We start from the raw sequence: 27,500 nt of genomic DNA on the forward strand, positions 1-27,500 counted from the left end.
TGGTATTATCTGGAATAGAAACGGCTTCATATGCTTAAAGGACCAGACCACGCTGTTTTAAAGGTTATTAGAACCACTAACCGATGACTGAAGGTTAGAGAAATGCACCTAAAGATTCCAAAAATGTAAAGAAATTCACCGATTCGTAGCTTAATCATTGTGATTTAATTAAAAACGTTCCGCCAAATTCGTCTGCTAAACGAGACTTCGAAATGGCCGCCAGTAGACGAGAACCGGCTGTGACGTCACTTAGTGTTTGGAAACCGAAAGTTACAGCTTACGCTCAAGTGGGCGTTTGCCTAAATCGAGCATCAACAGCACGCCGAAGGAATGCGCACGGCTGCTGATAGCTATGAAGTATAGAAAAAAGGTTCAGGCATCAGTTGTCACCTTTTTCCGATGGGCTTACAACTTCTGCAGCAAGACTGATTAACTGGAAACGGCCAACACGATGTTGTGTGTTTCGCGACACTTTCTTCCAATGCGAACGCAGTTAAGCCGGCAAGAAAACCTGGCACACACAAAACAGCTGTTGCCTAACGCAGTTCCAGTTCCGACAATTGTTGACCACTCACAGGAGGTCAGAAACCGGATACCAATGTCATCAGAACGATCTGCTTTCACTAAACGCAGACGAAAGGAAGTGAGTACATGTATACTGAATGTGTTCTGTAAGGGATAGGGGTTCAGTGTCACTGGGCGTTTTTGTCAGACTGACAGTATTTGTAGTGGAATGGCATCTGTTCCTAATTTTAAGCACATGTGTTAAGATTACAGATTAAAACATATATATCTGTTACTACATGTCCGTCCCCATGCACCCACCTTAAAGTTCCCTCTCTCTCTCCCTCTTTTACACTCACCTGGGTAATCGATGAGTCTCAGGTTTAATCAGTGTCCGTCCATATACACATAGACATTCACACAAACACACACACGTTGTTATAGTTGTTATCTAATTCAGTGTTGTATTAAATAGATAAAGAAATCGTTAATACAGCAAGCTTGCATGAATAATTTGCTGTTGTCCTTTTTTTCAGATCAGGTTCTGTAATACAGTAATTATAATTAATACAAGTACAAATTCATGTTTGCAGTCATACTCATAGTGTGTGAGTGTGTGTGTGTGTGTGTGTGTGTGTGTGTGTGTGTGTGTGTGTGTGTGTGTGTGTGTGTGTGTGTGTGTGTGTGTGTGTGTGTGTGAAAAGCACTTTGATACTTAAAACATCTGTGTTATTTGATTTTATTACAAAACTGCAGTCAGAATATTAAGCAGACCTATTCCAACAATACATTTTGATCAGCAGTAAATGTAATGTCAAATTATGAACAACAATCATGTGAGCAGATATATCTAACAGAAACAAATAGTCTAGCAAAATAATACAACCAAGTACATGTGTGGACATCATCATCCACATAAAAAAATTGATTGTAGGAAGAGCACTCTGTGTTATTACCACTGCTTCAGTCAAACTGCCAGTTCAACTTTATCTCTGTGGGTTGTTTTTTTCTCTCAGAGTAACATGGGGAAAAAAAACCTTTAAAAAACTTGCATGCTACAGAGCTGGATTGTTTCTAGTGATCATGCAGCATGATTTATCCGCATAGAAAACTACTGAAACACCTAAACAGAAATAACAATGTCTACAGAAAAAACCCACTGTTTGATTGCTGTCTGTAGTACTCCTCTTGCTAACAGTGGCATTAAAATAATTAAAACTAAGCTATGCTCTCTTGGGGGGGGGAAAAGTGCTCTAAGTACTTTTTGTGTCTACATAGGCAAAACAAAACTATGCAATGTTTCAGATTTCCTGACCCACCCTATGTTTTTCCTCCTTATCCTGGACTATTTTGGACTCTTACAAAAATGTAGGCTACTTCAAAAATGACAAATTTTAATTTTGCAGGCTTACAAGGAAATTGACTCTTCTCTTACAACCAGAATACACCATGATTTCAAGCAAATAAAAAACTACATGCACCTGAGAAAAAAAAAACTTTAATTCAAGAAGTTAGACCTCCTAACCCCAGCTTTTCAATTCAATTCAATACGTTGTTGATGTTGATTATGGAGCTTAACGTCCTCCCAGGTAACTAGGGACCTATATTGGGGCATGATTTTTTATACAATGTTAAAAGTGTAGGGTGTAATGGGGGGGAGGGGGACTGGAGGGTGACGGGGTGTAGTCGCTAATAAATTTAAAGGTGCGTTTATTATCTAATATACCAGACATTTTGTTTTGGCTGGTGTACAGAATAACATCACATAAAATCGCACTCGTAAAACATACAAAACACATAAAATGTACACATCAGTAAACACATAACCCAACCCACACATATCCATACCAGCACCATCACACACATATCCACATACATACTCTAGTTTGTACATTATAAAAATAAATACATTATGATTAATATCATTACTAGTCAACTTAAATTAAGGCTCAAAATAGGTCTTAAGATGGATGTTATTTAGTGTAATGAAGAGATTATAAAAACCCAAAAAAGCTATGAGAAAGAAAGTATGAAAGAATGATGCCCTTTCTCCGGTGAAAGTTCTGCTGATTGTGGTAACTTTTTTTTCTGTCTAAAACAGGCATCAGTTAACTGAACGAGCTGTTTGAGGGGGTGGTGATCCTAACACTGGCCTATGGCAACACTGGCCTATGGCAGCTACAACAAAGCTCTGCATACACAGCAAGACTACAATGCAACAGTGCCCAGACTTTGACTGCTACAGGCTGCTTTCCCATGCAAAGTACAAATGCAAGTGTCCATAAACCAGGGTTTAATACAAAGTCATGTAGTATGTGAGTGAGTTCTGATGAAAAAGTGATTGTGTTGTAATATTGGTTATTACTGAGTGTTGATGTTACAATGATTACATTATAAAAACAACAACAGAACAATGTGAAGAGCAAACTTCTTCTGTGGGCATGCAAGTGAGTTAATCTTGTGTGTGTGTGTGTGAAACTATATGTGACTGAGTGTTACAAATTTAAATGACAACAGTTTTCTTGATAGCCTTTAAAAACAACAACAAATACATACATTTAACAATCAAACAAATATAGGCACCTCAAAAAAAGTTGTATGTACACCTTCGTGGCTGGTGATGCATTCTTGCTCCCCTGCAAGTTTTCATTCTACAATGTACCTCAGGCTAGCTTCCTCTCTCTCTCAAATCTGCCCCTCCCACACAATACAACAGGTACAGTGGCCACTCTGACACCAGTCTCTGAAATAATCAAGAACAGTTAAAACTGCGATGAGCTGTTGTTCTTTTACTCGTGAATGCAATGCATGAACACTTAAACAATATCCCACTTATTCGCGAGTGCGTTGACAAGGCGAGAGTGAAAAAATAGCACAGACTCGAAAGCAGACGATAAGTTCAGCACAGAGAGCGGGCGTGTTTACCTTTGATCGCTGAGACAAACAGTGTCGCAATTTTCATCGTCACTGTTTCACTACTGCTGGAAGTGGCCTCCACCCTCATCTTTCATGCTTGATTCGAGGAGAGAAACCGGTAGTTCGAACATGTACGGTTCAATTTCGTCTGCAGTTACGCTTGTTGTCATGTTGGTAAACAACCATCTCCACACGGTGTGACGTCACGGATAATTTATTCATAAGCCAGTCTCGCGAAGATCACGCGGCACAATGGCGGGTCGTTTTGGAGAAGAAATCCGTCGCTTCGGTCACAAAATTCGTCGGATTACGGCCTTAGAAGATTCCGAAGTAAACCAAACATTGTTGAAGACGGTAAGAAAGTGGTTTTCTAACTAACTGCAAACATCGGGAAGTGTTCGGTCGCGCAGGAACACGATTCGAAGCGTTTTTGACGCTAAAACAGCGTGGTCTGGTCCTTTAACGTGCTGTTAATCTGGACGATACAAATTGTGTAATCCTCTGACAATTTCACTGCTGACTTACAGTTAAAAATCATAACTGACCGTCCCTTGTGAGAATGTTCCCTGGCACCATTATCACACCAAACTGCAGATTATTTGTTAGAACTTTGAACAAAGGAACCGCAACACAACTAGCACTTGTAAGCATTTTGTTGTCTGTGTGCATTTGTTGAAAAGGGTGTTATTCATGCAGTCATCCTAATTGTTTTGTGGAGAGAAAGGGGGAATGTACGTTCTGGCTCACCGATTCCGACAGACCCTAAATATTAACCAAAAATAGGCTTCTGGACTAAACTTTTACTAAAATGAAACATGCGACAAAATCAGAAAAATACTGCATAAATCCATACAAAAAAAAATACAGTAAAGTAAGGTTGTTTTGAACCAATGCCGGGTCTGTCGGAATCAGTAACCCAGAACGTACATTCTCCCTTTCTCTTATGCAACATTCTTAAGCTCAATACGCTCTCTCATTTACAAACTTTACTTCATATGTTCTTTCACTGTTAGAATTATATCTGATACATGCAATGTGACTGTCTAAACGAATAGTTAACTCTTTACAAGTGATTCTATTTTTACTTTTTCTTCCCGTCCTATTTGAATCCCCTTTTTTAAAAACTGCTTTTTCAGATCTTCTATATCGAGTGGCTTGTTATATTCAGCTCGTGTTTTTGTTTGAATACTTGCTTTCTTACTTTTGTAGTCATCAAAGTCTGTTTGTATCTGTTTGAATTCTTCGTCAGAAACTTTTGAATCTTCAAGTGCTTTACTGATAGACAGTTTTAGGCTAGACAATTTTGATGATGCAAGAGTGGAAATGGATTCGTGTTTTTCAAGCTTTTTCACAATTTTTTTCATTATAGCTGATGCTATAAATGATAAACCACCAACTGCTGCTGCCACACCACCTAGGATTAGAGAAACTGGAGTCCCTACTCCGGTAGCTAACAGAATTGTTCCCGTTACACCTGCAGCTGATGCAAGGATAGTAGAACCAGTGCTGGCATTAGAAAGGCTGTTGTAAGTTGTTGAGTACTTACGTCTAGCGCGAGAATATTTTTCTAATTCATCTTCTAGTTGTTTTTGTATATTACTAATGTGTGCCAGTCTGAATTGTTGACTTTCTGCTGCACTTTCATCAATATTAGGATAAAGCTTCACACTGCTAGTCATCTTTTTAATGCAAAATATAAAATATTTATCTTAATTCTCACTGGCCAGTGTTTCTGCTAAGCTTTGAAGCTGTTCATTGCTTAACACCTTATCTGTATAGTAGAAAGCAATCAAATCAAGATAAGTAAGATTAATACTTCTTATTTCTGTTAAATTATTTATATCTGCGTTAACAACAACATTTTGGTTTGACGTCTGTTTTTTTATTGTGTTAGAATCCTTTTGAACAGCAATAAATACTCTGACTTCTTCAACATTTAATGGTCTCCAGTTGAGATTTATTCCTCTCATTAGAACAGTGTTTGTGGTTTCTTCCCTTTTCCTGACAACTATATCAAATATCATAGTTGCATTCTGCCCTATTGGAAGCTTGGGTATAAAATCGACAATGGTGTCAGCGTCCTTTTCAACACTTTGTTTTCTGTGAATGAGATAGTTGTTCTTATGGAAAGGTTTAACTGCAACTTCTCCCCTGCTGTTAATCGCAGGAACAAGGCTAACAATTAGTGGTTTAGCATTGATTGACTTACGGAATGTGTCGTCTTTTCCAACAAGAGTGTATGGACTCACAAATTCAAACTTCATTTCCCAGTCAATCTTTTTTATAACAGGACTAAGTACCCATTTTTTATTCTGATGTTTCCACATGTAGAATGTGTCATCGACAATTGGATCAGGTACATTAACATCACGGATTTGACCTAGTTTGAGGAATCTTGGTTTCTTTTCATCGTCGATTTCCTTTCTCTTGTAATAACCAGTGTCTGTAAACTCGAATGCATACACTGCACCAACTTCAGCATTGCTCTCAAAGTCGATAGCGTCTGCTAAATCTTTCAACTCTATAGTTGAACATGCAACAGGATAAGCTATTGTAGGTCCACTCGACATTTTAATACTCAATATTTTATGGAACTATTTCCAATGTAATGTTAAACAAACAATCAACTGGTTGTCCACTTTGATTTTTCAGATCAATGTGTAGGAATTCATGACACCCTTCCTCCAAGTCCTTGAACTGAAGTGTCTTAAATGTTGGCACGTGCATTTTACAAAAAGAGGCATCACTCGGTGGAAGAATCCTAAGCAGATCAGAACGCTGATCATTAAACAGATTATAGGATGTGTTAAGCTCTCTCATGTGAACAAACAGTACACTGTTAACATCCATGTCAATGGGACGTGTTCCCTTGTATATTTTTGTAATTCCAAGCATATCAAGGAGTTTGGTTGGAAACTCAACGTTTACTTCTCTAGTTTTGGGCATAGTAAGAGTAGCAATGAGACTTGCATGATTTAAACTCGCTGTAATACCTACTGGAGCAAACAATTCTTTCTCTAAAGTGCAGAAGTCATAGTAACCATCTTCTACAGAATGTGTTTTACCATTAATTCTAACCCAGTTGTTAGCCTTTTTTTTACTGATATTATACCAAGTAACCTTGTACATAATTTCATGCAGTGCAACTTTCATTCCTCCATTTTGATTGTTGATAGGGGTTGCAAGTTTAACTGGCACACTAGTCTTCACATTTGTTAGTGTGATAAACATTTTTTATTCAACAACAAAAATGATTCAGTATAAATTCAACAAAGACGTTAAATACAAAACTGGACCATATTACAATCCAAAGACTATTTCTTTCCATGAGTTGGACTTTGCTGTAACAGAAACAGAATCCATTCGCGTTAAAGTGCCTGACCCATTCCATTCTTACCTAAATCCCCCAATCAAAAATGATAGTGTTCCAAAGATGTGGAACTCTCACCCAATTCAGTTCTATCAGAATCAGTTAAACTTTGCAATATTCTGTGCAACCACAGGATGTGGAGTGTCCTATGCAGACCACATGAATAATTCAAACTTACTGACAAAGTGTGTGTACACATTTCACGTTTACTATCAGTGCAGGAGAATCTTGTCTGAACTTCAGGCACCAATGCCGCATGAAAAGAGCTGGAACCCATTCAACAATAGGATAAACATGAAAGTGTATGAGCGTCTCTGCAATGAATTCAATATAGATTTTAAGACCGACTTTAGGCAAAAGCAAGACAAAAACCATGGCATGGGAACACTATATTTATGGGGTGTCCACAGGAGGTATAATTTTGATTACTGGCCAGGTCATACATCTTTTTCTTCAAATGTGCAGGTACAGTTAGGATCAATAGAACAACAGCACCACAATGCATGGACTACTTTTATATTAGACACCGGCAAAGGTTTCACTGGATCAGGTGTTGAAAGGATCAATGAATCTATCCGAACATATGCGTGGTGCTTGCTAGGCTCGCAGGCACAGACACGATCAAACATAATGAGAACAAGCACAGGGTTTGGTGCACAGAAACAGTTGTTATCAAATTTAGAAGATGTCATAAACTCTGCAGTTGATCTGCCTTCCAGCATCAAAAGGTATCAAGACTCTCTCCGTTATGCAAGATCAAAAGTTGACTTTGCTGTTGGTAACGGCCTTTACATGTTACCTTCTGATCTCCAGCTGCAGATTGGAACAATAACAAATTATAACAATGAAATCATTATTGCTAGTGACACCCAGCCGCTTGGAAAGGGTGAAGAACTGAATTCAGAAATCAGAACGATGTTACAGCCATATCACAATGAACAGAAACAAAGCGTGACAAGTGAAGATCACGCTGCAGGTGAAGATCATTCTGTCACTAGTGATGATCAAGCTGTTAGTATTAGTGATGATCATGAATCGCAGAAGACTGCTCTAGTAATTGGTGGAGTGGGTGTAGGCTTACTTTTGCTTTATTCTCGTTAGCAGAACACCTGCAATTAAAACTATTAGAGTCCAGAGATGTTCAGCCATGAAACCAACAACTTTACCTGCAAAAGATAACAGCCAGCTAACAATTGAACCAATGATTCCTGGAAGTGCATCCAAAGCTTTTGCTGCTAGTTTCTTTAATAGTTCTGCAATGTGTTTGAGTTGTTTCTTTACCCATCCCGGATCAGATGGAGATGAAGGTGAAGGTGGAGGTGGAGGTGTGACAGTGCCACCTGTGAATGTTAACACTAATGTGCTTATTGCAAATCCTAACGCAGTTAGTATACTAGCTATTGTGATTCCCTGCTCTCTGAAAAGCGTTCTAATTCTTTCAGCAAGAGTTGTGTCTTCGTAAAGGATTCTTTGAATTGTATTTTTTATTCTGCTGACCTGTGTTCTCAGTTGTTCTCTATTGTTACTTAGAACTTCTAACCTTATGGCTTTCTCCTCCTGCAAATCTTTTAAACGCTTAGAAATTCTGTTTTTTACTTCTTGTTCTAGGTTCAAATCATCAGCATCAGCAAGTTTTTGTTTCTCTTTGTTTATATCTTCATCCAGCTGACCTAGTTTTGACAGATTATTTGCTATTTCACCTCTGATGGTTTGTAGTGATTGATTAAGGGCTTCTATTTCTCTCATAGGTAATAGTTCATGTGGAGTCTTCAGTGAAGTTTCCTCAGAAAAAGAAGTCTCTATCTCTTGTATAAGTTGATCAGCCTCATCTGCAAGTTTATTAAGATCTTGCAATGGAACAGATTCTATTTGAGTAGCAGTTGGTAGTCCTAGTTCTGCTTGTTGAAGTAAGGAAACAACATGGGAAGATGATGACCGTGTGCTAGGCACAATATCTAATTGCCTAAGTCGATTAGCAGTAAGTTTTTGTTTTAGTGAAACTTTTGATAGAAACTTAGCAGGATTAGATTTATATGTAAGTTGGACTTTTTCTCCTTTATCGTTAGTTGTATATAAATGATTTGCTTCCATTTTGAACTGGTTTGGATCTAAAACATCAGGTTCTTCTCCTAAACTTTTGTAGAAATCTCTAACTTTACCTTCCAGAAGTTCATGTCGTGCCACCTCATAATGCAGTGAATGATGATAGGGAACCAAAGGGATTGCTTCGCTCATGTCGTCCGCTGGCTCAAATAAATCTTCAAATCCACCTTCTGCCATTTGTAACTTATTTTTTATTTTGAAAATAAAAAAAGATGGCACAATCGTTCGGTTCTGTTCTTGATCCTTACAGAAGGCTGAAAGAACCTCTCGGGGTAAAAGGAATAAGGCAAACAGTTATAGTTACAAATAATCCTTCTACTATTGATCAGAATGAAATACTTACTGTTAGGTTTCCTAATCTAGGTAAGAACGATGTTATTGTACCAGGCACTGTAAGACTATCATTCAAATTAGAATTAGAATCTGGCTCAGATGAAAATAGGACTTTGGCTTATAATGTAGGAAGAGCAATTGTGAGGAAGATTACTATCAAACTGGAAGGGCGGGAAGTGATGTCATTGAATAATGCAGATGTATTTTTAGTTTATGCAGATAATTGGTTAACTGACAATGAAAAGAAAAACAGAGTGTTTCAAGGGATTCAGTCAGACAATGGGATAAAAGTTAGAATAGGAGCAGGAGATAAAGCTGACAACAAAAAAGATAACGCTGTCAATGTTGCTTTTGGAAACAAATTTTGTATTCCACTTGACTTTGAACTCATAAATTCACATCCTCCCTTCTATCAAGGAGCATTGCGTGACAGGCTGTCATACGACCTGACTTTCAATAGTTATGATCGTGTTATGCTTTCACAAGACCCGGAAGCAAAGTATAAGGTGTCTGGAATTTCTTTAGAGTTTGATGTTGTAAACCATCCTGAACTGGCTAGACTTATAGAAAATCAGTACAGTTCTAAGCTGCCTATCTATTATGAAAGAGTGTTGAATCACAGTACACTTTCAAAAAGCCAGGCTGATCCAATCTGGAACATTAACTTGAATACACCAGCTAGGTCAATGAAGGGAATACTTATGTTGTTTGAGGAACCAAAAGATTCATATGAAAGGCAAATAGAAAAGTTTTACAATCCACTAATCAATAGAGTATATTGCACAATTGAAGGGCAGCCAAACCAAATATTTGCATCTGGCATGCTGCCATACCAACACTATGATGAAGCAAGAAAGTACTTTACTGGAGGAAGATTGAAAGACCCAACATCTGATCTTGTGGCTAAAGATCTACATTTACACGGTGTTGGCGTAGAAGATTTCTTGACAAATAAATATGCGTTATGGCTGGATCTCAGAACAACTGACGACAACAAACTGCATGGAAGTGGAAGGCGAATTGAAAACGGATCAGAAGGAATCACAATACAAATTGAAAAGGAAGTAGGGAGTAGTAGTAAATCAGTTAAGATCTACGTGTTTGTTGTGTCAGATGCGCAGTTAAACATCTCTGAAAGCAGATTACAGGATATTGTTTATTGAACGTGTTAAAATGAAGTATCTAGATTTTCTTCCAAAAGATCCACACTGTTCTTTGATTTGTGGGGCAACAGGTTGCGGCAAAACAAGATATGTTTTGGATTTATTACAGACTGTTTACATAAATCACTTTGAACACATAGTCATATTCTGTCCAACCATAAAGCATAACAGAACATACAAGGAGAGAAAATTCATATGGTCTGATCAAAATATATTTATTGTAAATCCTTCTGATCGTCTAAATGTTTGCTTGGAGCATTATTTCGATCTTTTTCAGAACACACCAACACTGTTTATTATTGATGACTGTGCAGCAGAACGTGACATTGTTAGAAAGAAAAGTGCACTAGCAAAGCTTGCATTCAGTGGACGACATGCATTAATATCAGTTTGGATATTAACACAAAAATACAATGCAGTTCTGAAAGACTTTAGAGAGCAACTCAAAACAATAACATTGTTCTATTCAAAGGACCGTGACAGTTTTGAAGAGTGTCTTCGAGAAAATGATGTCATTGAAAACAAACAGGAGAGAGAAAGAATAAAGAATAATCTGAAATCTTCTAAGCACTCGAAACTGGTTTTAAAAACTGATCAACCAGTTCAGTATGTATGTTTGTAGAAATCCTTGCTAAGTTCTTGTCAAGTTCTTACTCAAGTTCTTGTCAAGTTCTTACACAAGTTCTTACACAAGTTCTTGTCAAGTTCTTACACAAGTTCTTGTCAAGTTCTTACTAAGTTCTTACCTAAGTTCTTACTCAAGTTCCTACCTAAGTTCTTGTTAAGTTCTTGTTAAGTTCCTACCTAAGTTCTTACTTAAGTTCCTACCTAAGTTCTTGTTAAGTTCCTACCCAAGTTCTTACTCAAGTTTAATTACTAGATTTTAATTTTATTCTGCATCAAAATAAAATGAACTGTGATGAATTGCTGATGCAGACTGCTACAGATATTGAAATCTGTGACAGTAGGACTATACCTGATAAAAAAGAAAGATTGTATTCACTTGCTGTTTGTGGAAAAACAAAACACTACCTTGGGCAGCAGTTAACTGTGGAAGAAGTACAACATCTTTCCTCAGAAGATATAGCAAAGTATCATGGACGGTATGAATCAGTGCTTGGTTCTAAGATGGTTAGAAGTATTGGACAGACTGTTATAGGTTTGTACACAAAGATTTTTGGACATTTTACACCTCTCGACTCGGAGGAAGACTTAACACATGATCTAACTCATGACCCTGTTGTTTCCAAGTCCCTCGAATCTCTTGCCTGTGGCCTGTATTATCGATTTGGTGCTTTATTAGTACCATTTGTTGCTGGATTAATTACTTTCAAACACATTAATTTTCAGAATAAAAAAGATGACGGATCAGTTGAAGCAGACAGTGGAGCAGACGAAAATACCAGAAGTGAACACAGTGACAAAGAAACCTGGTAGAGTAGAAGCAGGAAAAAAACTAGCCGAATGGAACAGACAAAAAAAGTTAAATCAAAAGGCAAAGCAGAACATTATGTCTGAAGTTGAGCAGACACCAAACATTCCTGAAGTGACTAAGGTCACACAAACTGATCAAGAATTAAAATCTTCATTTCTATCATACAGAAAAGTAGCTGTAGCAGCTGTTGTTGGAGGAGGTGGATACTTGCTTTACAAACTTTGGCAAGGCAAATATAAAGTGTCAGAAACACCAAAATCAGAAACACCAAAACCAACAAACAAAGCAGTACAAACAATAAAAAAGCCCACAGTAGTACCTGCAGTGGATTCATTTCATATGGAATAATTTTAATATTTTAATTTTGATAACATAAAAATGAGTTCTGAAAAGACAATAGTTAATCTAGTTTATCACGCTGCAGTGATTGGAGGCTTGAGTGTAGGTTACACAATGCTGGGTAAAAGTCTCCTCAGAATGAAACCAGCCGACTTGGGAAAGTTAGACTTCGAAGACGGTGCTAAACTAATTGGTGTTGTGACAGCTTCCTTTGCAACAAAAGACTTCCTGGTGAAGCAAGGAATTATTCCAGAAAATATAAACATGTAAGACAATAAAATGGCTAGCTTGGTTATGGTGGTGGGAGGTGCGATTGTAAATGCGCTTGCATTTTCTGGCAGCAACTATTTGTTTTCTAAACTGCAAAATGGTGAAGAGAGGGAAAGGCACAACAAAGCCATGGAACAACTGGCGAAAGCACAGGATGAATACGAGAAGAAACGAATTGCGCAGTTAGACTTTATGAATGATAAACTCAGGCAGCAAGGACATGCAAACAAAACCTTTGCCAATGTTGATGCAGCCATTCAAGAATACTATCTTGTAACTGGAAAGAAAATGAAGACAAGTGCTCCTCCAAAACTGGGTGACTTTTATCAGCCTTCAGAAGAGCAGAAGGTGGGCGAGATTGTTTTCATTGTTATTGGTATGGCTGTTGTTTACTTTATTGCGCGTGCTGTCAAATCTTAATATTCTGTCATTTAAAAAACCATGAGTGATGCTTTGTTATCTAAAATATATTATTCCCCAAAAGGATACTGGAAAGGAAGAACTGCTATTGACAAGCTCAGTGACGCAGCAGGTGTTTCTCAAGATATAGCAAAGAAATGGTTGTCAAAGCAGGCAGTTTGGCAGATCTATTTACCTGCACCAAGAAAAATTACACGACCACACTTTGTTAACATTAAACCGAATGACACTCATCAAATAGACCTGCTGTATTTACCGCACGACACAGTCAGAAGGAAGAAATATAAGTATGCACTGACTGTAGTTGATGTTGCAACAAGATACAAAGATGCTGAACCGTTGACAGAGAAAAGTGCTATAGCTACAGCTGTTGCCCTGCAAGAAATTTACAGACGTGGACCACTAAAGTATCCCAGAATGATTCAGTGCGATGATGGTAAGGAGTTTAAAGGAGCTGTCAACCAGCTTCTGTTAAAACATCATGTTACAGTGAAGAGAGGTATTCCAGGAAACCACAGGTCACAGGCTATTGTTGAGAGCTTTAACAAACAGTTGGCAGAAAAACTGTTTTCATATCAGTACCATCAGGAATTTTTGGACACAGAAAGTAAATTGCGTAACACTGAATGGGTCAAAAGATTACCATCAGTACTTAGAGCAATGAATCTGGAGGTATTTAAAGCTACAGGGTTAAGACCAGTTGATGCAATCAAACAGAAAACAATACCTGTTGCTCCAAAGTCAACAACACCAGTGGCATTACTACCTTTCAATCAGAAAGTCAGATATTTATATGCACCCGGTGAAGCTGAGGGTGACAGCAGGAAGCGTGCAACGGATCCAATCTGGAGTATTGACATTCATGAAATCAAGAGAGTAGTAGAGACAAATCCACCTATATATTACTTGAGAGAACCAGCACCGCAAAGAGCCTTTGTAAAAGAGGAATTACAATTAGTTCCACGTGGTACAAATGTTAAATGATTTTTTATTTCAGATTTTATAGTGTTAACAAAAATGGAAGCAACTTCATTTTTTTAATTTATATTTTTATTTTGAGTTATAAAATCAAACTCACAGCGATGGAAGACTCTGTATTAGAATCTTTATCGACAGTATTTGACACCGTTGAATTACAAGTAACGGATCCTCAAAATGTGCAGTCCAGTGTGCAAGACGCCATTGAACAAATTCCAAACAATTTATTGATTGAACCTCCAGTAAAAGTGCAGATAGTCAGTTTAATAAAATACAAAACAGTCAGTGATGAGGTGCTAGAAGTTCATGTTTCAACCAGACAACTAGCACTTAATTCTATGGCAGAATTGAATGGAAACTGGGCAGATGAAATGATGAAACGGTTTGAGCAAGCTGCAGAGGATGCAAAGATGAAAGGATCCGGATGGTCAGAAGGTGAAATTCTAAAAATAGAATTGAAGCTAAGTAAATTTGCCCCCATCAGAGGTAGAAGTTACATACCTTTACCTCCTGCTCTTGTCAAAAAACGTGCTGTGCTGAACATAAAGAATGATGATGACAAATGTTTTATGTGGTGTGTTCTGGCAAGACTGTACAGTGTAAAGAAAAATGCAGAAAGAGTGTCTAACTATCATGCATACAGAAATAAACTAAACTTTACTGGTATTGAATTTCCTGTCAGCATTACAAGCATTGACAAATTTGAACAGCAAAACAAACCCATCACCGTAAATGTTTACACGTGGGATGAGGAAGATGAACTGAAACCAGTCAGAATATCAAAGAACTCACCAACGATTGGTGATTGTGATACTAACCATGTTGACATGTTACTAATGACTGATGGTGTAAAATATCATTACACTTTGATTCGTACAATGAGTAGACTGATGGCGAGCACAAGCAATCACAATAGTAAACAAGACTTTTGTAGGCGATGTCTCTTGCGTATTCCATCAATTCATGCAGCACTTATACACAAGCAACATTGTAAGAGCGTTGATGATGCGGTTGTGAAGTTAACAACACCACCGCCAGACAGCAAAGTGTATTTTAAGAATGTATGCAAACTACAGAAAAGTCCTTATGTTGTTTATGCTGACTTTGAATCTATCATTGTGCCATATGAAGGACCTTTACCAAAAGACCTACCTAAAACAGTAACTCTAAGTAATCATCAAGTCTGTTCATATGCATTTATTGTTGTTAGTTCAGATGGTAAACATTCTAAACCGCAATTGTACAGAGGACCTAATGCAGCAAAGAACTTCTTACAGCAAATGAACCAAGTGCGAAATGACTGCTCCAAACAACTGAATCTTTCAGACATTGTTATGAAACCTGAAGACCAAGAACAGTTTAACTCTACCACACAGTGTTGGATATGCGAACAAAGTCTAACACCAAACACAGACAATCCAATAGTAAGAGATCATGATCATGTAAGTGGGCAGTTCCGAGGAGCAGCACACAGCAAATGTAATCTACAATTAAAGTTTGATCCTAAGACTTGGAAGCTTCCAATCTTCTTCCATAACTTGCGCGGTTATGATTCACATCTGATCATGCAGGCAGTAACTGATGAATACAAAGCAAGATGCATTGCGCAGTCTTCAGAAAAGTACATGGCCTTTACTCTGAATAGTTTATACTTCTACGATTCTGCTCAACATCTGATGGGAACACTTGAGTCTTTATCTTCATCACTAACTGCTTTCCCAATCACATGTAAGTACTTTGACAGTGACTTAGTTAGAAAGGGAGTCTATCCATATGAATACATGGATTCGTGGGAGAGGTTTGATGAAGATGAGTTACCACCAAAGGATGCTTACTTCTCACGGCTGAAGGGTAAAGGTATAAGTGACGAAGACTATGAACACGCTAAGACTGCATGGAATAAATTAGGATGTAATACAATGGGTGATTATCATGATCAATATTTGTTGGCTGATGTTTGTTTACTTGCAGATATATTTGAGAATTACAGAAGAACATGTATGAAGCACTACAATCTAGATCCTTCACATTACATATCTGCACCAGGCATGAGCTGGGATGCATTTCTTAGATTTACAGGAGTAAAGATTGACTTGCTATCAGATCTACCTACACTTCAGATGATTGAAAATGGACTACGTGGAGGAATCAGTATGGCTTCACACAATTACTGCAAAGCCAACAACAAATACTTGGACGACTTTGATCCTATGAAACCTTCTAATTACATCATGTATCTAGATGCAAACAATTTGTATGGTTGGGCAATGTGTCAGACGCTTCCACTTCGAAACTTTAAGATCTATTCAGGACCATTTTCACAATGTGTTGTGCTGACAATATTAAAAGCAGGCCCAGACAGTCGAAAGGGATGGATACTAGAAGTTGACTTAGACTATCCACTATCACTTCATGATCTACATAATGATTATCCTTTAGCGGCTGAGAGGTTAAAAGTAAACCCAAGAGAACCTCCAAAGCTGGTGCCCAATCTGTTTCACAAAAAGAAGTATGTGTGTCACTACAGACTGTTACAGTTTTACATTAGACATGGATTAATTTTGAAGGCTGTTCATCGTATAATTTTATTTGATCAAGAACAGTTTATGAAACCTTACATCATGAAAAACACAGAACTGAGAACCAAAGCCGCTGATGCATCAGAGAAAGACTTTTTTAAACTGATGAACAACAGTTGCTTTGGTAAGACAATGGAAAACCCACACAAGAGAAAGGATGTTAGACTTGTTACAAGAGAAAATGAGGCCATCAAGCTGACATCCAAACCACAGTATCAAGACTTCAAATACTTTCATGAACAGCTGTATGGTATCTTAATGAAAAAACTTGTAGTCAAGCTTGACAAACCAGTATTCATAGGCTTTACTGTGCTAGAGTTGTCAAAACTGTTGATGCTTGAGTTTTTGTATGATTATTTGAAACCAAGATATCCCAAATCGAGAGTACTTTACACAGACACAGATTCATTCTTACTTGACATTCCAGCGGATGACATTTACAAAGATCTAGAAGCTGAAAGTCCTGCAGTAAAAGGAAAAGATTCTTTTTATGACACTTGCGACTACCCTAAAGAATCACCATTGCACTCAAATGTTAACAAGAAGGTTATTGGAAAGATGAAAGATGAAATGAATGGGAAGATAATTAAGGAGTATGTTGGATTGCGTGCAAAGATGTACAGTGTTGCAAGTGAGAAAGGGGTGGTTAAAAAAGCAAAGGGTGTAAGCAAACAGGTTGTAAAGTCGAGCATATCGCATGATAACTACAAGGAAGCACTGTTTCAGAAGCGAGTGTTTCACCATGACAACCCTAAGATCAGTTCCGCGCTTCATCAGATCAACACAACTATTGTAAACAAGAAATCTTTAGATGCTAATGACACAAAGCGCGTTTATTCATCACCAGAATATTCTTATGCAATTGGCCACTGGAGAACAAACGGGACTCCAAATAGTCTGAGTGTGTAATAAGAATTTTTGTCAATCGGGAAAACCCGCTATGACGGGGAAGTGTTTGTGAAAGGGGAGTAGGCTTTGTTGAGTTTCAAAGCAGCCACCAAGTACACTTGTCAAAGCTTGATTCAATAAACAAGTTTTAATATTCATGAACCACGTGATACACCAGAACCAATCGTGGTGGAACAATATTACACAAGTCATTTGCATAAAGTAGTGAAGCGAAGCGTTGGAACAGAGTGACCCAAGCCGCCGGTTTACCAGCAAGACCTACCGTTCACGCGTGAACGGTACTATTTTTAGAATCCTAGAATTCTTGAGAATTTCGGAGCTGGCTTGTTTCTGGTACAGGCAAAATTGGTCATCACTGAGTTTGTGTAACACAGGAAGTTGTGAAATACGTCACCCTATGGGAGGGGGAGACGGCAAAATACACCACTAAACAGTTCCGACGTTTACATGGAACAAAGAAGGAAAATCACGTGACCGCACAGACGCCTCTCATTGGCTGCGTCATTTTTTCGAGGAAACAAATCGTCTGCAACACAGCTTTGCGTATGTTCTGCGACTGACGAGTCAGACACTTGTGTTTATTTTGTTGTTTTGTCGATGTAAATTCAGCGATTATCGATTTTAACAATGGCATGTCACTGCCCGATGATTGATTGTGACAACGGAAGCTACCGTCTTCAAAATGGAAAGCTAAACTTTGCAAGATTCACCAGGTTCCACACGAGTCTGTGCTGTTCATGCCAACCACCGTTCAGGTAAGCGCAACACTGTAAGTTGTAACAGTTCTTGATCAACTTATTTTATTGCCTGACATTCATGCGATTTATTGTTTTTTTCTGCAAATTCCATAGCATGATTACAAAACCGTTTAGCTAGACCTGCATTTATACAGCTTTGAACGTTACAAAAGCTGCACACCCGCACTGCATGAAATACTTGTTTGAATCTGCCGTGCATGAGATCAAAACATGTGGCTCACTTTCTGTCTCAGTGTGTTTCCGTTTCTTGTTTTTTTTGGTTTTACTTCATGTTGTTAGAGCATGGCTGTGATTAAAAAGCAATAAAAAATTGCTTTGTAGAGCCATAAATTGTTAAATCTGATATGCATCTGTCTGTTTTCAACAGCTTGCATCCGCATCCAACACACAAGAAGAACCCAGCACAAGCTTTTTTTTTCACCTGCAAGGGTTTGTTCTCAACACTTTCTTGATGGCACACCAACTGCAGAGAACTCTTTCCCAACACAAAACTTGGGATACCCTGGATTTCAACACAGAGTAAGTTTTTTTTTTAATAACTTTCTTGTTATATTTTGTGTGTGTACGCAGTAAAGAAGATGGGAAGGTGTTGAATGTATTTGTTCACACATGCTGTTCCTGTATCACTATGATGTGTCTGTGGCTTACAGCTTGAGTGATTTAATTGACTTTTCGTCTGTTCGTGTGTTTTGAAATCTGAACAAGAATGAATATCAATCAATATCAATATATGAGGCTTATGAATGTGGGAAGCCAAGCTAAGTTTTATGTGGGTGGTTTGTTTCCAGAGTGCGATTTGATCAACATTAGGAGAGCTCTCCATAGAAGCCAAAGGAACAAAAACAAGTGTACCGGGGAATTCACAGGGGGAGTTCTGTATTGCACTGAAAATGACTACAGTGGGTCCAAATGACCACCTTTATAAGTTGAAGTTGGGGGCATTGAACCCAAACGGACAACATATGTGGAGAACCCTGCATGAAGATGTAATACTACCATAAATACTGACAGAATGAACCCTGTTTGGCAATGTTTCAGACAGCAAGAGTGCTGATAGACATACCCCGACCAGAGCACCGGCTAGGCAGAAGAAAATGGGCAATGCGAGATCTAGAATTCCAGTTTGAGACGTGCCAGGCCCAAGGATCATCAAGGGAGAGGAATGGTGCAGCTAGTTGATTGCCAGAAAAGTGTGACTCTACCCCTGAACAAGACCCATTCACAACAGAAACATTTCTGGGTGCTCTTGTTTTTGCTTATTTGTTGATAGTTTTTTTTGTATAAGCAGATGCCAACTTAATGCACACCCGTTATGCACAATCTTATTGCAATGATTAAGCTGACTAAGGAGAACAATAGACTGATGTTCAAACTACAGATTGCAAACATGGCTAAGAAAAAGAACGCAGACAGGAAAAATCCATGGTTATTCAGAAATCTGATTTCTCGCAGAACATATCATATTGCACTGGTATAGTCACGACCAGTCTCTTACAATTAATTCATGGTTTTAGTGTCACCCTTTGCAACAAGAAGACGGCAGGAAAAAGTCAAAAATTCTAAAAAGACAAGAATTTTTAGCGATCAACCAATGAGTATTGACCCTAAACGTTATAGTATAGATGAGATGTTGTTTATGCAACAGAGACGAGGATTAGACCTTCAGGATCTAGCCTATCGGTTTCGCTAATATAGGTAGAATAAAGTACATCTACATGTCACCAGAGTGGCCAAGAGCAACCTTAAACAATTTACTGGTTTGTTTTCATTTGTTTGAATGTTTCTCTCTTCTTCCTGCGCACAGTCTTCTCTCCATAATTTTCATGTCCCCTGTGCATACCATAACATGTTCTGAGGAAAAATGTTTGTTTGGCTCACTTTCTGTGTGTGTCTTTATTGATGTTTTTATGATGCAATGAGTGTGTCAGAACAAAATCTGAGTTCTCGTACTTTGAAAGGGAGAATGAGAGACAAGACAAAGCATTACAGCACAAAGTCAAACATATCAGCACTTGCAAACAAAATGCACACAATACAGTCAGCTCAAAAAACTTTACTTATGTTGATAAACGTTATCACTAGCAGCAGATCAAATCTGATGACTTCATCCACTTGGCAATGAACATATTGGGAAGAAAGATACCTAGTTTTATATATTTATATATATATATATATATATACCAAAAACACAAATGTAGTACAGTAAAAGTCATATATAATGGTGTACACAGGAGCCTTCCTTTTCAGAACTCCAAACAATAATCTGATAAAAAAAAAAAATCCACTACAGAAAAAGAGGGAGTCTTAAAATGTAGGAAAATTTACATAGGTTTTGACAAGACAAACATTCATATTTTAGATGCGACCCACCCTACTACCTTTCAGGCTGAAAACTTACAGAAATGAAGCAGCTGTTCAACAATGTTGCTCTGCCCATTACATGTGTAACGAGTAGAGCTTAATGCCTGGATCTGGCAAAGCTTTTACATGAGTTGACAAATTGTTGAAATTATTAGAGTCTCAGGATTGTTTACTTTGTGGAAGGGTTGCTCTCCTTGTTTATCTGTGTGGTTTCATAATTAAGAGGAAAAAGCTGTTTTGTTAATACCGCTTTCCCTACTTCTACTAGTTCCTCCTCCTAAGTGCATCCTGTTGCTGCCTGTATCAAAACGGGCAATTGGATTACTTTGGGAACAGGAGGTTGTGATGGCTGGCTCTGGGTAACAGGTGGTTGTGATGGCTGACTCTTGGAGACAGGTAGAAGTCTCTTTCTGGTTTTGACAAAGATGCAATCAGGGGCTTCCTCCTCCAAAATGACTTGCAGCCTGTTGCATATGGTCAAAACACTGCCAAAAGGGAGAAAAAAAGAAAATAATCAATATGAGAAAGAGAAAGGAGACAACAACTTTTACTAAAGCATCATTTAGGACAATTTACCAAGTTGTACATAACAAATTGCTCACAAATTTGAGTGCAACTTGCATGAAGAGCATTGCAAAATTAAGACAGTTGCAGGGATGGCCAGATCTCAAAATCTTAACTTGCCAGACAGGTGAGTCATTTCAAGAAAGTCCAGTCCACCAAAAAGCAGATTCATCACCATGCTGATGTTGGCTACCTATCACTAAGAAGAAGAAAAAAGAATTGCTTGCCGGGTACAAACCACAGTTGCTATATAACTGCATTGTTTATATAACGTTTTGAAACTAGAGTATACAACCAGAAGTGTTGCATTTGACGAGAATTTTCACTAGCCAACCAGGCGAGTTGCCAAGCGGTTTTAACTAGCACAGCGGATTTTTTGTACTCGCCTCTGGCCATTAGTCAGATGATTTGATCATCCCTGAATTTAGAAAGTCTGTTCAGTCATTGCTGATTAACTGTATCACTATCAGTATCACTGCACTTTTCAAAAATTATATGTATATGACAGCGACAGGCATAATTTTAGTGTGTATTAATACTAGTATGCTGGTTTTTCAGATTTTGACACATTCCCTGTTCACTGAAACCAAAATGTTGTTAGGCTGCACTGCCATCTTGCAATTCAACTTGAACCATTCTCTTTTTCAAAAGTAAAGTGCAAATATGACATTTAAAAAAGTAGAGAGGTTTCCTACCTGTAGGCCTAAGCCTTTCCTCCTTAAAACTCGTTGACGAGGCGATGCATGAGGTCGAGCTCACACTCACAGGCAGCCGGCGATGAAGACGCTTGGCCACAGGAATCGCCCATCTTGCTGCCTTTCAATCCAGTTGTGATGATGAATGGATCAGGATAAAGCACCCCTTTCACATACAACTTCTGCTTGTACTCCCGAAGAAGCACCCTCTCTGCATTTTCTGCTTCACGGTCGACAGGAATCCCATCTCCCAAGTTCCAAAGCAGGAAAAGCTCTAAAAGAGATCAAATCACAGTTTTTCGCACCTGTGGAAGGCATTCTTTTTTCCCCTCATCACCATTTTGTATGTAAACGTACAAAATACTTACTCACTGACTCAGCCTGAGGTAAGCTTAGCAGCTATACAAACTGGCAGTGGCAACTTAGTATGCATGTTTGTTGTTTCTTATCTTGCCCACACGTCAGATTGAAAATGGCCGAAAACTTTTGCATACACTATCGCAACATGTAGCCTATGCATCACGAATCGGAATATAGTTATGCTTCATAGTAAGTTAGATTCCGTGGACAGATCAACGGCACTTATTCAAGTTTTTGACTTTAATCAACTGAAAAGTTAAGTGTATCTGAAGAGAGAGCACTTACTAAGTTAGTGTTACAACTTACAGGGCGGAAAACCGGTCTTGGGAATGAACAACCCATCGCATCATTGCAAAGAGTAAATAACGAAAGAAATAAAACTTACCTAGCTACAAGTTCCTCGTGTGCACCTTCCACACTCGTTTTCCGTACACACGACAAGGTTTTCGATGCTTCAGTGCTCCACAGTCGCACCTTCTGGATGGAAATCTCGCTCAAATCGCACATGTTTCAAGTTGCTGAGAAGCTAGCACGACGCGTTGTTTACTCGAAAAAATGCTACGCATGCGCACTGTCGCAATGGCCGCGGAACTGTTTAGTGGTGTATTGTTACCAAAAACATCATAGATTGTATTGTGCAGGGTCAACTGCAACAAACTCAAACCGAGCCATTCATACCTGCTTGTATTTGAGCGACTTATATACCAACATTTTTATGCCTTATTTTCAGCACAGGTGTGGGAAAAATCATATACCAAAGTCTTATTTATTTTCTAATTTAACATTTTTTTTACAAATATGACCATGGTCTTTTAAACATACAGTGACATTAAACATTGTTATGTTAAAAAAAAGAAAAAAGAAAGAAAGCTTTTGCGCACAAATCAGAAATACAGGCCAAACCGTGAGTTTCTGTGGCAAAGCGCGACAGAGGAAATTGCACTGGTTTTATTTTAGATCAGTGGGAAATTTTCAAGAACAGACGCTTGCATTTGGATGTGTCCAATGATAGTAGGTTTGGTTGTGATCAATCAGAATAATGTAGGCAGGGATGTCGTTAGGCGTCGGACATCGGACATATAACGATAAAAATCCCCAAATGTCCGATTCACATTGCCGCATGTCGGTCAGATGTCCTATCGTTTTAGCCTGAGCGTGGTCATTGTCCGACTCGATATATCAATCAATCAATGAGTCTTATATCGCGCATATTCCGTGGGTACAGTGTACTCCATTCCTTCAGACAGCGCGATATTCGTTAATTTTCATTTCAAGATACAAATCTTCTAAAAGACCGAACGCTCTCGTGTTCAGCTGACACTGAAGTTGCCAGTGCCGCGTGTGGATATTTTCTTTTGTCGGGAATTCCCGAACCGTCTGGTGCAGCCACAGAGTCTGAGATACAGCGCACTGATCTAAACTGACTAGTGCATGCTACAGGAGTACGGGAGACAACTCCAACTGACTAAATTTGTCGTCTGCTTTTGTTTTCGATACGAGACGATTATTTAGCTTGAACACCTGCAACGGCTCGTAATTTCCGTGGTTGTATAAGAGAAAGGAGGAATGTACGTTCTGGGTTACTGATTCCGACAGACCCGGCATTGGTTCAAAACAACCTTACTTTACTGTATTTTTTTTGTATGGATTTATGCAGTATTTTTCTGATTTTGTCGCATGTTTCATTTTAGTAAAAGTTTAGTCCAGAAGCCTATTTTGCGTTAATATTTAGGGTCTGTCGGAATCGGTGAGCCAGAACGTACATTCTCCCTTTCTCTTGTGGCGATGCGAGGAAAAATTCAGATAATGCAACATGTTCACTTTTTACCACCAAACAAGCGTGACAATTGACTACTTGGACGCATTAGGCAAAGATGCATCCTGAACTCAGGTAAAATGAGTTACTTCCCTTCGGGTCTCATTTATCCCTGACAGGATGCTTTGGTTTTCCTTCTCTGGAGAGGAAATCGATTTTTTTTGTTTGTTTTATTTTTTACATATTTAGAGCTTTTCGTAATGTGTTATTGATAAAAGCAGATTCGCGATCGTCGATAATGATTTTTCATGGTGTTGTGTAATTTTTAAATTACAAAGGAACTGATATGTAAGACAGTTTTAAGCGAGCTATCTTTCGCGGGTGTATTCACTGACACTGTGCAAACAACTCTAAATAATGGCAAAAGTGTCACGTGATAATCAACTTTGGCTACGAAGCAGACGACACTTTTTCCGTAACCAGTTGGGAGTGATGAAACAATATCACGGTCTCCTTCCCAGAGCAGTCTCAACATTTCGACTTGTTTTAACCTTAGAACGATGTCTTTATCATAACTGTGAAGAACAGAACGAAGATCACTGTCGAAGTAGGTCAATCTGCAATCACTTTCGTCTCAGTTCGTCTATTCTCAGAAACATTAGCGAAAAACATGGGAGATAACTCTGTATTCTTGTTTTGATAGATTCCGCGCAGTAATTATGCACCCTGTCAGAGAGACATGGCGGCGATACGGCATGGACCGATGATTATCAGAATGACAAAGATGGTCAATCGCATGTCACCCTATAAACATGTTGACATCGCAGATAAGTACGTTGCTTTAGCTACTCATTGAAGCTCGACTCACTTATAAGCATACAGCATGTCAATCGCAGCATGCGTTCAAGATGAAGATTACTCGACGCGATGATGCGAAAGGGACGAAGCATGAACAGCTATCACGAGAGAGAAAGAAATCATTACTGATTTTCCTCTATAAAAAGTAAAGTAACTAATCAGGTTTCAAGACTTTACACAAAACAACCATTTATCTGACTAAAGGTCTGGGTCTGGGTCCGCTTCGTGGTAAAATAACCATCTAATAAAATTAAAAAAAAGGAAATAAAAAGGAAAACATTAATCCATATCAAACTTAAAGAACCTTATGGTAAAGTTCCTAGCGTATTTGTGAAAGAAAGTGTTTTTTCTTCTCAATACTAAACATTCGCCTCATTATAAGAGCAATTCAATAACAGTTCAAAACGCTTGTGGCAGCCTTGATCATCCAATACTGAGGAGTTTATGAAGAGCTCAATCCAACTTAGTCAAAAGGAGAAGAAAGTGAAATTGTACTTACTCAACTAATGTGACGATTTCTACAAAATAGTTGCATTACCTGCTTTAATTAAATAATCTAAAAAACGCTTTCACAATTAACATAAACCAGCCATGAAGACGGCTCAGCAATCGTCATGACCCAAACCCTCCTATTATCATCATTTGTTTGTTTGTTTGTTTGTTTGTTTGTTTGTTTGCTTAACGCCCAGCCGACCACGAAGGGCCATATCAGGGCGGTGCTGCTTTGACACAAGACAGAAGTCGCAGCACAGGCTTCATGTCTCACCCAGTCACATTATTCTGACACCGGACCAACCAGTCCTAGCACTAACCCCATAATGCCAGACGCCAGGCGGAGCAGCCACAAGATTGCCAATTTTAAAGTCTTAGGTATGACCCGGCCGGGGTTCGAACCCACGACCTCCCGATCACGAGGCGGACGCCTTACCACTAGGCCAACCGTTATCATCATTTGGCATTTTGCTTCCTGACAAACTTTAATCACATACTATTTTAGTATTGAAACAAATTGATATTTAGCACGCAAGAGCAGCGTTAATCCGGATCTATTTTCTGCTGATATAACGAAATGAAACTGCCTTCTCTCGTGACTATTTTTTCGATCATTATCATTATTCAAACATGCAGTTAGTTTCGATTTTACCCCGCTGATTTGTTTTGTAACAGACGTGACGTTACTCGTTAATATGGGTGGAGTCCTAACTAGCACTAAAGGTTCTTGTAGAACTTTGCATTGGTTCAAAGTGTGCTTTACGTATTGAATACCAATTTAATTGGATTTACAGCTCAATATACTCTCTTCAGTGGCTTTTGTTTAACACTAACACGTGGCCGATGGTATTTCCAACATTCAAATGTTTATAGGTCATACTGTTTCTCGTGCAGGTTTAAAAAAACCCACAACAAAGCAGAAGAATTGCGAAGAAGAGAAATGACAAAAAAGAACAAAGTCAGGCGTATCCAGATCCAAATGGAGAGAGAGATGGAAGGAGGGAGAGAGAAAGAGAGAGAGAGAGAGAGAGAGAGAGAGAGAGAGAGAGAGAGAGAGAGAGAGAGAGAGAGAGAGAGAGAGAGAGAGAGAGAGAGAGAGAGATAGAGAGCACAGACAGATAGAGCACAGACAGACAGACAGAAACAAAGACTAACAGAAACACGGAGCACAATTAAAGCACAGTTATAGCTAAACACAGACTACTGCACAAAACAGAAGCAAAAATGTTTATTCTGTGTGGAAGTGGACTTACCTTGACCGACAGAAAAGAGCAAAGGGAGACCACCAGCATCACCACACACGCTAGTACATCCGGGTGACCAGAAAAAGTATCCGGCAGCTGCCATGATGCCAGATTATCCATCTCACTGAAACAAGAAGCACATTACTTTGTTATTTTTAGACTAATTTAAAATCCAAGAGGGCTTTGTTTAATTGCTCTAAAGTTAGACTTGCAGTTGCGGATTGCGGAAGTGCACAGTTATCAAGTCTTGAGACTGAGCTCTAATATCTGTTGTCTGGGGAGTATTTTGTTCATCCTCTGGGGAGTATTTTGTTCATCCTCTACCTCTGCTCTCTGAATAACAGATATCTCTTAACTCTCCAGACTGCTCTTCTCTGACGTCTTATTTGTGGGCTGTTTGCACTGAACTTGGGGGTGGGGGTGGTGTTGGGAACGTGGTAGCTCAATTGGTAGTGCACTGGACCCCGGATGAGAGAGAGAGAGAGAGAGAGAGAGAGAGAGAGAAAGAGAGAGAGAAAGAGAAGAGAAAGAGAAAGAGAGAGAGAGAGAGAAAGAAAGAGAGAGAGAAAAGAGAGAGAGAAAGAGAGAAAGAAAGAGAGAGAGAGAGAGAGAGAGAGAGAGAGAGAGAGAGAGAGAGAGAGAGAGAGAGAGAGAGAGAGAGAGAGAGAGAGAGAGAGAGAGAGAGAGAGAAGCATGCGTGCTGTTTGATGAAATGACCCATGTGCCCTGAGTGGACATTGGCCAGTCAAATGGAGTAATGACAAGGTTTTGCCAAGCAGTTATACCGTTAATACTTTTGCCGCTGCAGTCTCCGGATACCCATGGCAAACGTGGCCAAAGATTTGAGAGACTCAACTTAGGTTTAAGAGGTCGACCTTGGGGGATTTACAGATATCGAGTAAATGGATTGACTGTTTTCTAAATAAGCTGTACTTGATACGTATTTTTCCCCACCCTACCGCTCCCCGATTTTGCTAGATGACTTTGATCAGAACAAATACACTGACTACAATTATGATATTTCAGTGTGTGCAAGTTTATGATTTTTGTTCAGACTCCAGCGCTGCTGCTCGTAACGCTGGGTATGCAAAGC

General features: G+C 38.8%; 1 protein-coding gene and 2 long non-coding RNA genes across 3 annotated transcripts in view; 1 reads left to right on the forward strand and 2 right to left on the reverse strand.

Moving 5' to 3' along the window:
- Positions 1–27,500, reverse strand: part of LOC138978377 (cationic amino acid transporter 2-like) — a 138,574-nt gene that overhangs the window by 26,855 nt on the left and 84,219 nt on the right. The window contains exon 5 of the mRNA XM_070351104.1: positions 26,417–26,531. Coding sequence (XP_070207205.1) covers positions 26,417–26,531 — 115 coding nt within the window. The remainder of the gene's footprint in view (positions 1–26,416; positions 26,532–27,500) is intronic.
- Positions 17,738–19,827, forward strand: LOC138978379 (uncharacterized). The gene is made up of 3 exons (XR_011459665.1): positions 17,738–18,074; positions 18,445–18,596; positions 19,116–19,827. It is a non-coding gene; the product is annotated as an uncharacterized lncRNA (long non-coding RNA).
- On the reverse strand, positions 20,115–22,662 carry LOC138978378 (uncharacterized). Its single transcript, XR_011459664.1, has 3 exons — positions 22,443–22,662; positions 21,698–21,971; positions 20,115–20,923 (listed from the first exon to the last, which is right to left on the reverse strand). It is a non-coding gene; the product is annotated as an uncharacterized lncRNA (long non-coding RNA).

Source organism: Littorina saxatilis, linkage group LG10 (genome assembly GCF_037325665.1).
Source record: "Littorina saxatilis isolate snail1 linkage group LG10, US_GU_Lsax_2.0, whole genome shotgun sequence".
Lineage (NCBI taxonomy): Eukaryota > Metazoa > Mollusca > Gastropoda > Littorinimorpha > Littorinidae > Littorina > Littorina saxatilis.